This window comes from Suncus etruscus, chromosome 14 (assembly GCF_024139225.1).
Source record: "Suncus etruscus isolate mSunEtr1 chromosome 14, mSunEtr1.pri.cur, whole genome shotgun sequence".
In the NCBI taxonomy this organism is placed as follows: Eukaryota; Metazoa; Chordata; class Mammalia; order Eulipotyphla; family Soricidae; genus Suncus; species Suncus etruscus.
This window is the reverse complement of record NC_064861.1, coordinates 78,425,074-78,442,771: the sequence shown is the minus strand read 5'-3', so window position 1 is coordinate 78,442,771 and position 17,698 is coordinate 78,425,074. Positions and strand designations below refer to the sequence as shown.

Sequence of the window (17,698 nt, the reverse complement as noted above, 5' to 3'; positions counted from 1 at the left end):
TCTTTCATCATAATTACCTTGGCACCCTGATTAAAAACCAATAGACTATTTTTGCCTGTCTTTCTCTCTTTGTTTTGGGATCATACCTGGAAGTGCTCAGGTCTTACTTCTGACTCTGTGCCCAGGAATCAATGTTGATGGGGCTCAGGGGATCACATGGAATTAAACCCAGGTCAGCTGGGCTAATGCCCTAACCACTGAACTATCATGTTAGTCCCAATTTTTCTTTTATTTTTTAGGCAACTTGTGCAGCCATTGGTGAGCTCTTATCTAGCCAGTTATTCAATATAATATTGCTCACTGATTCTGGCTCCCAATTGAGCAGGACACTAAGAAGTTAGTGATACATCAATATTCAATAGGTAAATGAAAAGCAGGGACAAGGAATATATCACATAACCCATCAATAGGCACCTTTGAAGTACAGAGTAAATTTGCAATGATTTCCTATTCTATTTTTGCCTATATTATCCTCCATATCTAAAAGACTCCACACCATTTTATTTTATTCTTTTCTAGGCTTACTTACTTGCCCTGCAATTTATTCTAGTCTTTGTGTGCACTTTGATTGCTCAGATTAAATTCATTTTTATTAATTGTTTTACTGAATGCATTGTGATTTATAAAGCTATTCATAGTTAAGTTTTAGACATACAATGTGTCAGCACCAATCCCACCACCAATATCAATCTCCCTCCACCAATGTATGCAGAGTCCATTCCATACTTTCCCACCACCCCAGCCTGCCATCATAACAGACACCTTTTTAAGTTTGGTTGTTAAACGTTGGAGTCTCATGATTTCATTGTGGTTGATTCTGTGGCTTGGACATTTAATTCTGTCTTTCCTTAATATCAATTTCCTTAACAAACAAACAGGGAGACAGATAGTCCAGCAGGTAAAGGCCAACCCAGGTTCAATCCAGGCATTCCATATGGTCCCCAAATCTTCCAGAAATGATTCCTGAGTGCAGAGCCAGAAGTAACCGCTGAGCATTGTCAGGTGTGGCACAAAAACAAAAATAACAACAAACCAACCAACAAACAAAAACCAACTAAAAATTAAGGTGATAATGTATATTAAGGTAACAAATATCTATGTTTGGTTCAGCCTGTATTCAATATTTTGCAGAGATTTTGCAAGAGTATTCTGCAGAGACTTCCAAAGAAAGTAGAACTCCCACATGATCCAGCACTTCTTGGCATGTATCCTCCAAACATTAATGTGAAAAACATCAATTTGAAAGGATATATACAGATTTATGTTCATCATAGCATTTAGTACACTAGGCAACATATGGAAAAACTCCAAATGCCCAACTACAGGTAAGTGAATCAAGAAGTATACACACACAGACATGGACACACACACATACACACATATACCTAGTGGAACACAGTGCAGCTATAAGAAAGAACAAAATCATGCAATTTGCAGCAACACAACACACACATGCTGAGCAAAGTCAGCCAGAAGGAAAGGAATAGGTACAGAAAGTGATACAGGACAGAATAGACACTCATATGTGGGACTAAAGAATAAACACAGCAAGGTGACAACAAAGGGGGCCAAAGGCAACAAAATGGGAGAATTGTATAGACAATGGAGTTGGGGGTTGTCAGGGCTGAAGGTGAAAGGATGCATGATGTGGCCCTTGAGGAGGGAGATGGGCACACCTATTGATGTGGGTTTTATTGGAATTATGTAGAAAATCATTTTCATATTTTACTTGTGACTAACAAATTTGCCTATTCCTTTTCTCATACCATGCACAAAATCAATTCAAAATGGATTTTTTGTCTGTTTTGTTTTGTTACCTTTTTTCTTTTTTCCCTTTCTTCTTCTAAAGGGATATTTATAATACCTAGATGGACTCCTCCTAGTTCTCTTTCTTTTTTTGTTTTTTTTTTCTTTTCTTCTTTTATTTTCTTTTAAAAAATATGAAACGTTTAATGAATTTGCATGTCATCCTTGCTCAAGGGCCATGCTAATCTTCTCTGTATCGTTCCAATTTTACTATATGTGCTGCTGAAGCGAGCACATTTTTTTCTTTTCTTCTCCCTTATCTTTTCTTATATCTCCAACAGAACCACATTATTGGAATCATCTTGTTCAGCTTCATAATTTGAGGGGGAAAATGGATGGTACCAAGACCAGACAGTCATATGAACATTTAGTGAAAATAATGATCAGACTTGAACACCAAACCCAAAGACAACAACAACAGAATCAATACCCAATCTACAACAAGCTATACAAGTGGGTAACAGTTACACTAGCATTAAGGGGGGTAAAGGAAGGAGATATGGGATGCATGCTGGAAACAGGGGTGGAGGGAGGACAACACTGGTGGTGGAAATGCCCCTCATTCATTGTCACTATGTGCCTTAAATATTACTGTGAAAAATTTGTAATTTACTTTGACCACAATAAAAATTAAAAAAATGGATTAAGACTTTGATATCAGACCTGTATCCACTTATACAGAGGAAAACTCTTTATGATTCTGTATCTAGAGACACCCTTAACAATTCAATGCCATTGGCCAAGCAAATGGAAGCCAAACTAACCAAATGAGACTATCAAATTAAGAAGCTTCTACACTGCAAAGCAATAATCAGAAAAAATACCCCCACAAACTGGGAGATAATGTCTGTCTCCCACTCATCTAACAAAGCATTAAAAGCACTCATAAAATTTACCAAGAACAAAATAAAAAACAACCCCATCAAAAAATGAGCTGAACTGAAACTTTCTCAAAGAAGATGTACAGATTACCAATATGTATATGAAAAAAATTGGTTCGGCATGTTATCATTAGAGAAATGAAATAAAAACAATGAGATTTCACCTCACACAGACTGGCTCACAACCCAAAACAACAAAAACAACCTATGCTGGCAGGAATGTAGGGAAAAAGGAACTCGTCCACTGCTGGTATGAATATTATTTGGTTCAATGTTTTTGGAAAGCAGTATGAATACTCCTCAAAAAACTAAGAATTGAGCTTCAATATGACTAGCAAAACTCTACTTCTTGGCTTCTATCTCAAGGGACCCCAAAACTCTATTAAGAAATGGTATCTGTGCTTCTATGTTCATTGTAGTACTATTCACAATAGCCAAAATCTAGGGAGAAATAAAACCAAGTATCCAAGATAAAAATTACCAAACAAACTATTGTACAAACATACAATGGAATACTACTCATCTTTAAGAAAAAATGAAATCATGCAAATTTCTATAACCTACAAGCAATTGGAAAATAGGTACCATGATGAGCAAAATCAGCCTGAAGAAGGGCAAATATGGATAATTTATTTTATATATGGAAAATAAAGATACAAAAAAGGGAATAACAAATGCCCAAAGGTAACAGAACCTAAAAACTGGTCTACTAGTTTACCAGGTCATGGAACTGGAGTAGGGTTGTCCCCGAGACAATGGTGTAGGGAAATGGACATTCTGGTGGGAGTTTGGGGCTGAAATACCATATGCATTAAACCCTAAAATCATGATTAAAATTTTTCTTTTTTTTTTTTTTTGGTTTTTGGGCCACACCCAGCGGTGCTCAGGGGTTTCTCCTGGCTGTCTGCTCAGAAATAGCTTCTGGCAGGCACGGAGGACCATATGGGACACCAGGATTTGAGCCAACCACCTTAGGTCCTGGACCGGCTGCTTGCAAGGCAAACGCCACTGTGCTATCTCTCCAGGCCCGATTTAAAAAGTTTTTAAAAGACCTAAAATAAAATTTAAAAATAAATTTTAACAATATAAGTTTAGTCACAGATATATAGTTTTCCAATAAAACTATCAGCCATTTTTTTTTTGTTTTGTTTGTTTGTTTTTGGGCCAAACCTGGCAGTGCTCAGGGGTTACTCCTAGCTCTGCACTCAGAAATCGCTCCTGGCAGGCTCAGGGGACCATATGGGATGCCAGGGATCCAACCTGGCTCTGTCCTAGGTCAGCAGCATGCAAAGCAAATGCCCTACCACTGAGCTGTCACTCCAACTATCAGCCTTCTTTTTATATCAAGTAGACAAGTTTCTAAGAAAAGTGTGAAGTGGAATTTGTATTACAACAAGATCGCAGTTTTGTAAATTTATTGACATCCTTGGTTCAAGAGAAACAATTTGGGTGAAGAGCTCAAAATGTAAAACTGAGAAGTATTATGTACTGGAAAGTACTGGACTATCAAAAGTACCTCTAGATGCTGGAGAGATAGCACAGTGGTAGAGTGTTTGTCTGACATGCAGCTGATCCAGGACGGATGGCGGTTCTAATCCTGGCACCCCAGGGGCGATTTCTGAGCACAGAGACAGGAGTAATGCCTGAACCCCTGAGCACCACTGAGTACGACCCAATCCCTTCTCCCCAAAAAAAGTACATCTAAAGGGAGGAGGGAAGAGTGGGGTAAGAAACTGGAACTTTCCACGTTCCATCAGCTGGTTCAATTTATATATAATATATACTTCCTCAAGTCCCTAATCATTTGTAATTAAAGTGAATATTTGTTTTTAGTGATGACTCACAGATATTACCTCTACCTAGTTTTGGAGTCTGTGATCTTAACCACTAATATATAGAATAAAATATAAATTGTGCCATAGAGACTTAGAATATCCAAATATATCCAAGTCTATTAAGATTGAATTTTAATGTTCTAATACAATTAGAACTTCAATAAAGATTTTAATATTAAAAAGTTAATTTCTATTGTCTGTGTATTATTACAATAATGTCTTTTATTTTTCTTAAAACCTATAGAAGAGTGAGACTATTCTGTGTCTAGAGTGGTGAGTGCAGTTAAAGAAATAACTACATTGGGGTCAGAGCGATAGCATAGTGGTAGGGAGTCTGCCTCGCACTTGGCCAACCTAGGATGAACTTGGGTTTGATCTCCAGCATCCCATATGGTCCCCTAAGCCTGCCAGAAGAAAGAAAAGGAAGGAAGGAAGGAAGGAAGGAAGGAAGGAAGGAAGGAAGGAAGGAAGGAAGGAAGGAAGGAAGGAAGGAAGGAAGGAAGGAAGGAAGGAAGGAAGGAAGGAAGGAAGGAAGGAAGGAAGGAAGGAAGGAAGGAAGGAAGGAAGAAGAAAGGAGTATACTAACAACTATCATGACAATGGTAATTAGTGAGAGAAGTAGAATGCCTGTCTTAAAGACAGACAGGATGGGGAAGAAAGGAGATGGGGGCACTGGTGGCAGGAATGTTGCAGGGGTGAAAGGGGTGTTCTTTTTATGACTGAAACCCAACTACAATCATGTTTGTAATTCTGGTGCTTAAATAAAGATATTAAAAATAAAATAAATAAAAAGTTAATTGTAATGTCATGAATATTTTTTCTAATATTTTTAGATTTTTAATTTGCATTGACTTTTTTTACTCTTACTATTTTATTCCTCTGCTTGCACTGGGATATTTTTGTCTTCTTTACCCTATTTAAGGTAAAAGCTCAGTAGATTAATTTCAGACTTTCCCTTTAGTACTAAACATTTTCCTAACTGATGCTAAGCATTTTCCTAACTGATGCTTCTGCTATTGTGGAGTTTGATAGGTTGCATTTTCATTACCTTTGAATTTAATGTTCCCTCAGTTATTCTGTAACCCTCTGGTTATTTAGAAGGGTATTTTTCAAGGTATAAAAAATTTTCCAATCTTTCTGTACTAAATTCCACTTTGAATCTATCATGGTCAGATAACGTAATGTTTTCTGCAAAACAAAGAGCCAAAATATGTATTCTCTATCTTAATACTTTTATATTAATTGGTTTTGCCTTAGGGCCAGGAGGCAATGTATATTGATTATTATTCTGATTCTGTAGAAAGCTACAAAGAATAGTTACTCTGCTATTGTTGGGTGGAGTGTTCTATAAATAATGATCAGTTCTCGAGACAGATGGTGGTGTAGAGTACTATTATCTTCATATTTTTCTGTCTTGCTTTTTTTTTTTTTTACCAGTTGTTGAGAAGAGGTGTTGAAGCGCTTAGCTCTTTTTGGGGAATAACTTATTTCCCCTTTTAGATCTGCCAGTTTATGTGGCACATATTTTGTTTTTCTGTTGTTTGGTACTTAATATAGTATTGTTGTGTCTTCTTAATAAATTAACTTTTTTCTTCAAAAAGCATCTTATAAAAGTCTTTTACTGTCCTTGACATCCTTTCTTCTGACACCTACATTATTTGGTATTAACATAATCACTCCTTTTTTTTGGTTTTTGTTTTGGGGTCACACCCTACAGTGCTGGTGGTATATCTTTTTCCATTTATTTTTCTTTTCTCCTTTTTTAAAAATTTTTTTATTTTTGGTTTTTCAGGCCACACGCATTTGATGCTCAGGGGTTACTCCTGGCTAAATGCTCAGAAATTGCCCCTGGCTTGGGGGGACCATATGGAATGCCCGGGGATCGAACCGTGGTCCTTCCTTGGCTAGCGCTTGCAAGGCAGACACCTTACCTCTAGCGCCACCTCACCGGCCCCCCTTTTTTTTTATTTTTAATGTGGACACCTGGCAATGCTCAGGGGTTATTCTTATTCCTGACTCTGCACTCAGGAATCACTCCTCATGGTGCTCCAGGAACCATATGGAGTACCAAATGTTGACCACATACAAGGCAAATGCCCTACCATCTGTACTATGGCTCTGGCACCTTATAGATAATAGTTAGATTGTGATTTTCTTTTTAAATTGAATCCACTCATGTCTTTATTTTATTTTATTTTTTTACCTTTTTGGGGCCACAAAGCAGCTGTGCTCAAGGGTCACTCGTGGAGGACTCGGAGGATTCCAAGGATTGAACCCAGGTCTGCCATGTGCAAGGCAACTACCTATCCACTGCACTATCATCTGGTCTTTAAAAGAGCTTATTTAGCTTATTTACTTTTAAAGTAATTTCTGATAGATACGACACTACTACATTTTAAAAACTCTTTAATTCATTAAGTATATTCGTGGGGCAGGGAGCTTAGAGACTAAGGTTTCAATTAAATGTCATCCACTTTTGCTGTTGTCTACACTTTTAGGGTGTCTGTCCTCCTGTCTCTATTTCTGTGTTTCCCTCACCCATTTCTGTGCTAGTCCAAGTATTTTGTCCTGAACCAGCTAACTCCTAATTCTTTGTACAGAAGTGTCCTGGGAACTCTGTTAGAATACTATATGCCAAATCTATCAAACTCATTCTCAAGGAAACCAAGGCTAAATGTAAAGAAGAAAAAAAGGAAGGAAGGAAGGAAGAAATAAAGGAAAAAAGGAAGGAGGGAGAGGGAGGGAGGAAGGAAAAAGAAAGAAAGAAGAAAGAAAGAAGCCAGAAAGAAAGAAAAAGAAAGAATGGAATGAAGATACCCAACTTGACAACTAGACATTGTTGGGATCTGATGAACAGTAACAAACTTCAGTGGCATTTCAGGAGCAATAGCAATTGAAATGGATAAAGGAACCTACATACTTGTACTTGACAATGGATTTTTTTACACTGAGAACTCCATATAAAGAAGCTGATGAGGGTCCAAGTCCTTCAGAGCAATTTACAGCTGTCCAATTGTGTGATTCCATAATGGCTCTGAAATCTGGCTATGGAAAATTCCTTGGTATAAATTCCGATGGAATAGTTTTTGCAATGTTCACATGCAATTGGACCAAGATAGCAGTGGGACCCAAGACAAGAAAATGGCTTTACTGGCCTCGAATCGCTGCTTTATTAGAGGCAACAAGGCAGGAGATATATTATCAAAAAGTAAAACAGAAAGAGAAGAAATGATAGAGATTAGAAATTAAGAAATTAAGAAAAAAGAAGGCATTCCTGAAGAAGACAAAGGAAATGTTAAACACTGTGAAATTGCTATGTAAAGAAATCTCAGAGCTTCCAACCATAAAATAAGTCAAGAAGATAGTAAAATTCTTTAAAAAGACTGGAAAGATAGATTTTTGCCTGAAATAATTCTGGACAGGAAAGCCAAACTGAAATCCGATACAGATAGTGCAAATAAACAGAATTTTTGTTTTTATCTTCTTTGTTTAATTTTCTGACTAAAGGAGTAAGAGGGAAGAAGAGGAGGAGGAGGAGGAGAGGAAGAAGCAGAGGAAAGAGGAAGAGGAGGCCTTCCCACAGAAACTTGAGGGCTCAGAAGTCAACTCCAGTAATGCCCTGCCTAGCAGTATGGGCCTATTGGTAGTTACTGGACTTGGTAATATGTTACTTAGCCCAGCCAGGCTGGGATATCCCCTGGAGTGAACAGGGCCACACCATGCAGTGCTAGAGGACAGAGCTGTCTGGAGATAAAATTCAGGGACAGTCACATACAAAGTATGTGCTCTGCCCCTTTGAACTCTCTCCCTGAATCTTGCCATATTTTTGTTCTCTATCTTTTGCTCCCTTTCCTTTCTTTTCTTGCCTTCCTGTAAGTTACTAAGACAGTAAGGATTTATTTCTACAGAATTTTGAGTGGTTTTTCAGATTTTCAAATGATACATTAATAAAGACTAAGACATGGTTAGTCTTAGTCTTTTTTGTAGAAATTTGTAGAAATCAAAAGATTTTTATTTCAAGCCTTTGTTTTCTTCCTGATGTTGGAATGTTTCTTCTTTTTACCAATTTCCTTTTTCTGTCAATACTTCCTTTTAGTCACAATCACTCATTGCACTGGAAGTACTCCTCCCAGGCACTGAGAAGTTGGCACTGTACTCAAAGTGTGCCCTGGGCAGAGCAGGGCAAATGCAGATTCTTTGTTTTCGTTTTTGTTTGGTTTTGGGGCCACACCCAGTGGTGCTCAGGGTTACTCCTGGCTATGCACTCAGAAATCAATCCTGGCAGGCTCAGGGGCTATACAGGATGCTGGGGATCAATCCCAAGTTGGCTGCATACAAAGCAAATGCCCTCACCACTGTGCTATAGCTCTGGCCCCAAATTTTATTTTTAAATATACCACATACTGGAAATAAGGAAAATGAACTTATGCCACACTATAAAGTTGTCTAAAAGATTGCTATATAGCCAGTGGCAAATTTTAGATACCTCACAATCTATGGTTGCACATCATCTTGTGATAATGAAACAATATTTAAAAAGAAACCTTTGCTACAGTAAATCAATTCTGAAAGAAGGAAGAAAAACCTGTTTTACTTCTTAGCTACTCAAAAATACTGGAAGAAACCATTTACTGGTGCAAAATTCATAATCCTATTCCAAAATCAGGATTATATTCTAATTGCTTTTAAAAGTTTCATACTTTGGGGGCCAGAGTGATATCATGGAGGTAAGGTGACCTTTTTGCAAGCAGAAGGTTGGCGGTTCGAATCCCGGTACCCCATACGGTCCCCCGAGCCTGCCAGTAGCAATTTCTGAGCATCGAGCCAGGAGTGATCTCTGAGTGCTACCCAAAAAAAAAAAAGTTTCAAACTTTTAAAAATTATAAAGAATGTATAATTACTATTATATTTATAACATGCTACTATAAGAATACTTGAGAAAATTATAAATTCTTTCTTTCTTTCTTTCTTTCTTCTTCTTTTTTTTTTTTTTTTTTTTTTGGTTTTTGGGTCATACCTGGTGATGCTCAGGCATTACTCCTGACTCTATGCTTAGAAATCACTCCTGACGGAAGATAGAGGATGCATGCATGTGAGAACAGGGGTGGAGGGAGGACAACACTGATGGTGGGAAAGCCCCTAATTCATTGTCACTATGTACCTTTAATATTACTGTGAAAGATTTGTAATTCACTTTGATCACAATAGAAATTTAAAAAATAAAATTACTCCTGGTGTGCGGGATCATATGGGATTGAACCGTGGTCAGTCCTAAATTGGCCATATGCAAGGCAAACGCCCTACTGCTGCACCATGGCTCTGGCCTGAAGAAAACTATAATTTTTAATTAAAAATTTTATGTATAGCATAACAATACATTTAAGTAACATTTAAATAATTTTATTATCATTTTTACTTTCCAATAAATCGTGTATTACATGGCCATAAAAAGGTAAAACATCTAAGTGGCTAAACGTTTTAGTTCAGAAAAACTATGACTGAAAACTTTTAAAAGCAGTCTGTTGGTCACAAAACATATGTGTTTTCCCACATCTGTGAATGTTATTGTTTTTTCCTTCTTTCCTAAAGGAAACTTTTGCAAGATATAAAATACCAGATTGGCCAATACTTCAGTAGCATGCAGTCTATAGTCCACCCAGATCTGATTCCCAGCACTACATATAGTATCCTTGGCATTGACCAGAATCTTTGTTGAGCACAGAACTAGAAATGACAGCTGGGTACATCCAGGTAGAACCTCTAAATCATCTATGACAAGTACAGAGGACATTGACAAGATAACGCTTCCTGTCACAGAAGCTTCTGAATCTGTATTTCCTCTTTTGTACTAATTAATCAGATTTTTCCTTAATTAATTAATCTGATCCTCTTCTGTACTAATTAATCTGATTAGAGATCAGTGATTACTATTTATAAAGAAACTATGGCTCTTTGAAGTAGAACTATCTGCCAATTTAAATAGTTGGTTATGTGATCATGGTGCTTAAATAAAGATATTAAAAAAAATGAGTTGCTTATGGGGCCGGAGTGATAGCACAGCAGTAGGGGTTTGCCTTGCACACAGACCTAGGACAGACCTGGATTCAATCCCCCGGATTCAATCCCCAGCATCCCATATGGTCCTCTGAGCCTGCCAGGAGCTAACTCTTAGCTCAGAGCCAGGAGTAACCCTTGAGTGCCACTGGGTGTGGCCCAAAACCCTAAACAAAAACAAATAAAGAGTTGGTTATTTTTTGTGAAGTAGGGATGATTGGATGGCAGTGGCTGTGAGGTGTGAGTGTTTGGCTGCAGGGGCATCTGCAGGATGGGGGACATGGCTCAGTTCCTTCTGGAAGGAACCCCCTCATTTTGAGCCCAAAGACCTATGTTCCCATGACTTTCATCAGATTGGTGTCTCTTCCAAGATTAGTCTTGAAGCTGTGAGGCTGGGCTGTTGACATGGCAGCAGGCTGTTGAGCTGGTTATTTTATTTATTTATTTATTTATTTATTTATTTTTTGATTTTTGGGTCACACCCGGTGATGCTCAGGGGTTACTCCTGGCTATGCGCTCAGAAGTCGCTCCTGGCTTGGGGGACCATATGGGACGCCAGGGGATCGAACCGCGGTCCGTCCTAGGCTAGCGCAGGCAAGGCAGGCACCTTACCTCCAGTGCCACCGCCCGGCCCCCGAGCTGGTTATTTTTAAAGCTGATAGTAGCAACTGATTTTATAACTCAGAACTGTTTCATTTGTAACTACTTATAACATCAACAGAGTTTTTTAAAATGATCAGATTAGGAGGAGTGGGTGGTGAGTTTAGGACACAAGGGCAGGAGTGCATACTTTGGTGGTGGTGACCTGAGGCTACTGTACACCCCAACACTGTAAATGTCAACACATCACCTTAACTACAGTATACTTTCAAAGAAGTTACAGCTGAACAAAATTTAGAACTGAAAATGAAAAAGAGTCACTATTATTTCTCTTTGTGTGCTAAGTATTTTTCATTCTCTAATTATATATATATAAACAAAATAAACAATATGTATATTGTTTGTTTTTTGGATCACACCCGGCAGCTCTCAGGCATTACTCCTGGCTGTCTGCTCAGAAATCGCTCCTGGCAGGCTCGGGGGACCATATGGGATGCAGGGATTCAAACCACCATTCTGCAAGCAAGACAAACGCCTTACCTCCATGCTATCTCTCCAGCTCCCTCTAATTATATTTATTGCTTTTCTTGTTTGGGGGCCACATACCCCCACCCCAACCAGTACTTGGGAGATGTTTCTAATATGGTGTTGGGGGTTGCAGTACTTGGAGTTCTACTGTGCTAGGGAGTGGATTTTGCATGCAAAGCTATTCCCAGCTATTTCCCCAGCTCTGTTTTCTAATTTTAGAAGAAATATTCACCACAGAAAATTTAAAATGACTGCTGATTCTTGATATTTCCATAATATTTGCTCACTTTCCATTTTATTCTTTAGAAAAAGAAGAGGGGGAATAAACCTTATTAATACCATCTGTCATTATCTGCCATATTAATTAACAATACTCCTTATAATTCTTAATTAATAACTTCAGTTGTTCCAGTCTTTTCTTACCACAGCAAAAATGGTAACCAACATGTGTTTTATTATTTTCTTAAGATAAACTCCCAGGTATGGAAGTGTCAGGTGAAAGGGTAAATACATTTTTAGACTTTTAGATCCACAGCAAAACCTCACTTCAAAAACTGATAACCACTAGATTCTTAGTATCAGTACATGAGTGATCTCTGCTTCACACCTACAGAAATGCTAAATCCTGTCTCCTCTCTCCCTCCTTCTCACTTCCATATCCTCTAACCTTGCCTTATATATTTGTCTTGTTTATTGCATTTTACCTTCTTATCCTTATTCCTTTACATTCCATTCGATTCTATTCTCCTCATTTGTGGCCCAATTTGGAGCTTCCTATTGCTGTGAGATCTTGTCAGTTGAAAAAGAAGTTTCATTTTCTAGACTGGTATTTGTATGACAATTTTCTTTCTCTATTCAAACTGTCTAGTTCCCCCACTCCATCCTGGCTCAATGGCAAACTCACTCTGAATAGGACAACGTCTTTCTTATACATGATGGCATTTTTTCCCCCACAGTGCTTATCCTAACACCTCAGTGGATAATAATATGTATTGCTATTTGGACAATACCTACAGATTTCTATATCTCTTTTATATGGAATAAGTGAGAGTAACTCTTGTATTAGACTATCTTGCCACAAATACTTGAAATAATTTTGAACAATACAAAATGTACTTTTAAAATATGTCATTTAGGATAGTAACTACAAATGAAAAAACTTACACAAAACATTAAATAATACTTCTGCATATGAAGAAAAATCAGGCAGTGAAATGACAGTAGCACATATCTGGGAGATAAACAAGAGTTTCCTTGTAATTAATTTGATTTCATATGCAATCTTTGGCCAGTCTACAGGCATATTCCACACTGGGTGAATTTGCCTATGAACATGTGAAAAATTACATAAAAAGTTGTATACTCATTGAGTTCCTCAAAGGGGGGTTAAAAAATAAAGAGGCCATACATTTTTAAAGAGCTACTCTTGATTTTATCATTTAAATCAGCTGTATAAAGGACAACAGATGTGAGCATTTGCTTTCCACATAAAGCCATCTCTTAAAATTGAAAATAACTAACTTAAAATAGCAGAATGAATGCAAGAATGGTCAAACCAGGCTGCATAAATTTCTAGTTCAATTGAGCACGGCATATTTACATTAGATGCAAGAAGATTCAACTTTATCAAAGCAGGTGCATCTTTTGTGCTCATTCTACGACATCAGAACATTAAACGGTGGCCCTCTGAAATGAGAAAAGAAAACCACGCTTACCTTCACAGCTGGCAGCATGTCCAAGGAGTCCAGTATGAAGAGCACTAATGCTTGCATCAGCATCATAAACTGATTAAATTGCCATGTCAGACTAAAGAGAAAAGTTGATATGAAAATGGCAAGAAGTGTCAGCCTCTGTAAAAAGAAAGCCTTGGTATAATTTACATGTCTCTAGTAATAAAAAGCTTTGCAGACAAGTTTTCTCAAGAGCAGCCAATATCTCTATAAACCCAATAGAAAAACCATACACTGTTGCTCTGAAACCCCTTGCATTTGTTATTTAAACTCTAAATATACCAAAGTGACACTTTGCATATAAATATTCATATACGGTATGTGTATTCCACACTATTATGGAGGCGGTAATGCACCAAATCACATCCCAAGAGCAATGGCTTAAAAATTCTGACAGTTTTGCAGAAATTGTGTGTGGGTTTGCTGCAACTATTTAAGAGCAGATTATGTACAGTACATTTTTTAACATCAAATAGGAAAACATTTTCTTTGCAAAGTAGAAAGAAAAAGCTCAGAAAAAGAAAACTCAATTTAACTGAAGTTTAAAAAATCAGTCATAGAAGGGGAACTATTCACAGGCACTAGGGCACCACATACATTTTCTGATGCTTCTTAGATAAAATTCGAGGTTAAAAATATGCATAAAGCCTAATAAAAACTTACTTCAGAAAGTGGTTGTAATTTTGGCCTCAGGAAATACGTAATTGCTGCTATCTGAATTGCAAAAAATGGCAGCGCCCAGTTCTCTCTCAATGGAATGGTAAACTCCACTCTGGTAGTATCTATTCTGCACAAAAGGAAACACAAATGGTCAAAGTGACCCTTTTTTTTTTTTAATTATAATTTCCTCAAAGATATCCTCAATATGACAGTTATATTGCAGTAAATGGATTTAGATCCTGGTGACCAGATCACAATAATAATAACTTGTCCATGTCATCATCCTTGCAATATAAAATTGGCACTGAGAAAATTTTGTCCCAAAGATAATAATGACTAGTTTGTATTAGTATGATTCCTCTCCATAGGTATGCAGTTAGCCAAGTGGTAGAGCTGGGATTCAAACCTTTATTAGCACAATTTGTAAACCACAGATATGCATGCTAAGTTGCCTTGTTATCGCCAACTTTATTAGTCAATTAGTGTAACTCCACCCTGGATTTAGTTGAATCAACAAATTAGTAATGTTTTTGTATTTTGGCACTGTGTTTCTGTAGTGCTGTAGATGTGTCTTAAATTTGTCAAGGGTCATAGTGTTACTGGGCTATGATCTAGTTAAAAGATAGAGCGCTTGACTCACATCTGAGTCAGGCCCCAGGTTTTATCTCCAGCACAACAGGAGATAAGAAAGCAGCCTCTTCCTGGCTTACTTGAACGTGAACCCAAAGGCAAATATAGTGTTTATGTTGGTGCTGAATACCAAGTACAAAAGGTACAGACAGCACCAAGAATCAGCCCTGAACATTGGTCAATAATAACTTTTAGTAAGTTGTTAGTAAGAATAGTAATTAGTAAGAACAATAAGTTTGACTTTCATATAGTCTCAAAAGCAAAAAAAAAAAAAAAAGCAAAATGTCAGATTAAAATGTTAAGAAATTACTGGGCTGAAGATAACTTTGCATGCAAAGACCTCTGGGTTTAATATCAGCTTCACCAAGTACAAAGACCCTGAACATAGAAATAAAAGGGAAAAAAAAAAAAACCCTAAAATGTTAAAAAGTCACCATTAACACAGAGATCTCACATTCTGAATTTGATTTGTGTGCATACACACACATAGATACATACATGAACTGAAACTTTTATAAAATATTTTAATCCTTAGGTTGCTTATCTCAAAAATTGTAATATTAATAAAACCTACACTATAAAACTATTGAAAAAAAATATATATATATATTTTTAGTTTTTGGGTCACACCTGGCAGTACTCAGGGGCTACTCCTGGTTCTACAATCAGAAATCGCCCCTGGCAGGCTCGGGGGACCACTTGGGATGCTGGGATTCGAACCTCCATCCTTCTGCATGCAAGACAAATGCCTTACCTCCATGCTATCTCTCTGGCCCCAAAAGAATATATTTTTTAAGATTTTTTAAAGATGCTCGTTACATAGCAAACACTCAATAGGATTATAGTAAAAAGTAATTTGCAGGGCTGAACTGATAGACAGCAGTAGGGTGTTTATCTTGTACACTGCTGACCTGGTATGAACCCAGGTTCGATACCCGGCATCCTATAAGGTCCCCAGAGTCTGTTAGGATTGATTTCTGAGTGTAGGCAGGAGTAACACTGAGCGCTGATGAGTGTAACCCCAAAACAAAACAAGTAATTTATAGGGTGAAGGAGATAGTTTAAGGGCATGAGTGCATATTTTGCGTGCAGGAGGCCAAGGTTCAATTCTGAGCACTGCACAGTTCCATGAGCACCCCTAGGAGCAAATCCCAAGTAATACACATAGACCAACTCCCAGAGCAAAACAGAAAACGTTACTTACTTACGATCATATAAGATTATTATTCAAATTATATTACAATTTTAATATAACTACCGAAAAAAAATGCTGCTACTGTAGGCCATGCAATATCTCCTTTAAGAACATATTTTTGAATACTATTACTCTTTGGTATTTAGAAATGAATAATATATTTAATAATAGATATTAAATAACGTAAGAATTTCCTTCTATTTTTGCAGTCCTTTATGGTTTGCTAATTAGAAGCTTATTAAGATTTATAGCAACTATATATATTGTTATATATTCATATATATGTATGTATTCCTGGTGGTATGCAGGAATTGCTCCTGGATCTATACTCAGGAGTCACTCCTGGTGGGCTCGGAGACCATATGGGATGCTGAGGATCGAGTCTGACTTGGTCACACGCCAGGCAAACACCCTCCTCACTGTGCTATTGCTCTGGCCACCAATAGCAACAATATCTTTAGATGAGATGTGTGACTAGAGAAGTACTGATCACACAGTCATGTGGTAATAGAACTGAGATTATTATGGATAATTCTCCTTACCTCCAATTCAATGTCTTGTTTCTCAGCTGAAAAAGTACATAATAAGGACTTAGAACACTACTAAGTAAGCCAAGGTGTGGGGGGGGGAGATACTCCTGTACAAAGAAAGGTAGAACAGCTCTCTTTGAAGTAGAAGTGAAGTAACTTCATTACATTTGTACTTTGTTTTTCTTTTTTTCTTTTATTTCTTTTTGTGGGGGATGGTTTTGGGCCACACCCAGCAGCACTCAGGGATCACTCCTGGCTCTGTGCCCAGAAATCACTCCTCAGGCTCAGGGACCCATTTGGGATGCTGGGACTCGAACTCACATCTATCCTGAGTTGGCTGAGTGCCAGGCAAACATCCTACTGCTGTGCTATCACTCCTGCCCCCTACACTTGTACTTTCAAATGGGAAAAGGTTTATTGACTCCGACTCACCTGTTGGTGACATACCAGAAAGCTGCTAGTAGCCCTGACAGCCATGTACCACTCAGGAGCCAGCTGGTTATGTACAGAGCTGTGACATAAATCGCTTGGAGTCCAAACAAAGTATATATATAAAAATAAACAGGCTCTAAATATTCCTGTAAAAGGGAACAAAAGCGATTTATGAGGAAAGCACTTAGAACCACCTCAAGAAATATGAATGTGAAATTTAACATTTACGCCTTTCCATATAAAATTGTACAAAGAGGCTTTCTTCTCTACCAAGATATAAGGGGGAAGTCCTTAAGACCTTGGCTTTGGTCTTTACACTAGAAAAATTTCACACCTAACTTTTTAGGTCCAGTTTTATCTTATTTACATGAGAAACTGTTAAAAATTCTCAAAATTACATAGAAGTGATGGCCTCTTTCCAAAGTAAATATTTATTACCTCTAGGCTGCATATAAATAAGCCAGGAAGCATAAAAACGTGTGTATAAACAATACATATTTAATATTCTATATAAATATAAAGCAAAGATCATATATAATAAACATATACATTATTACATATGAAAAGTTAAAATATTTATATTTTTATATCAAGCAGCTGAATATCAGAATAACATGTAAATTGAAACAAAATAGGAGAAATTTTTACTTTCTTCTTATATTAACAGGTTAATATCACAGAATACAACATACCTGAATGGGCAGAACTCTATATAAAATACTGAGGAAAACCTCTTGATAAATATTCATTCGTTGAAGGAGATTAATTGTCCTCATAGATTCAGTTTTGTTATCATATATTAAGCCACGAAAACCTA

The 17,698-nt window shown here is 37.3% G+C and overlaps 1 protein-coding gene and 1 non-coding gene across 2 annotated transcripts in view; both read right to left on the bottom strand.

The window, feature by feature from the left end:
* DPY19L3 (dpy-19 like C-mannosyltransferase 3) overlaps positions 1 to 17,698 on the bottom strand; it is an 87,751-nt gene that overhangs the window by 34,818 nt on the left and 35,235 nt on the right. The window contains exons 5-8 of the mRNA XM_049786231.1: positions 17,574 to 17,695; positions 16,882 to 17,027; positions 14,098 to 14,221; positions 13,420 to 13,554 (exon numbers count right to left, since the gene is read on the bottom strand). Coding sequence (XP_049642188.1) covers positions 13,420 to 13,554; positions 14,098 to 14,221; positions 16,882 to 17,027; positions 17,574 to 17,695 — 527 coding nt within the window. The remainder of the gene's footprint in view (positions 1 to 13,419; positions 13,555 to 14,097; positions 14,222 to 16,881; positions 17,028 to 17,573; positions 17,696 to 17,698) is intronic.
* Positions 1,935 to 2,041, bottom strand: LOC126029061 (U6 spliceosomal RNA). Its single transcript, XR_007502717.1, has one exon. It is a non-coding gene; the product is annotated as a U6 spliceosomal RNA (small nuclear RNA).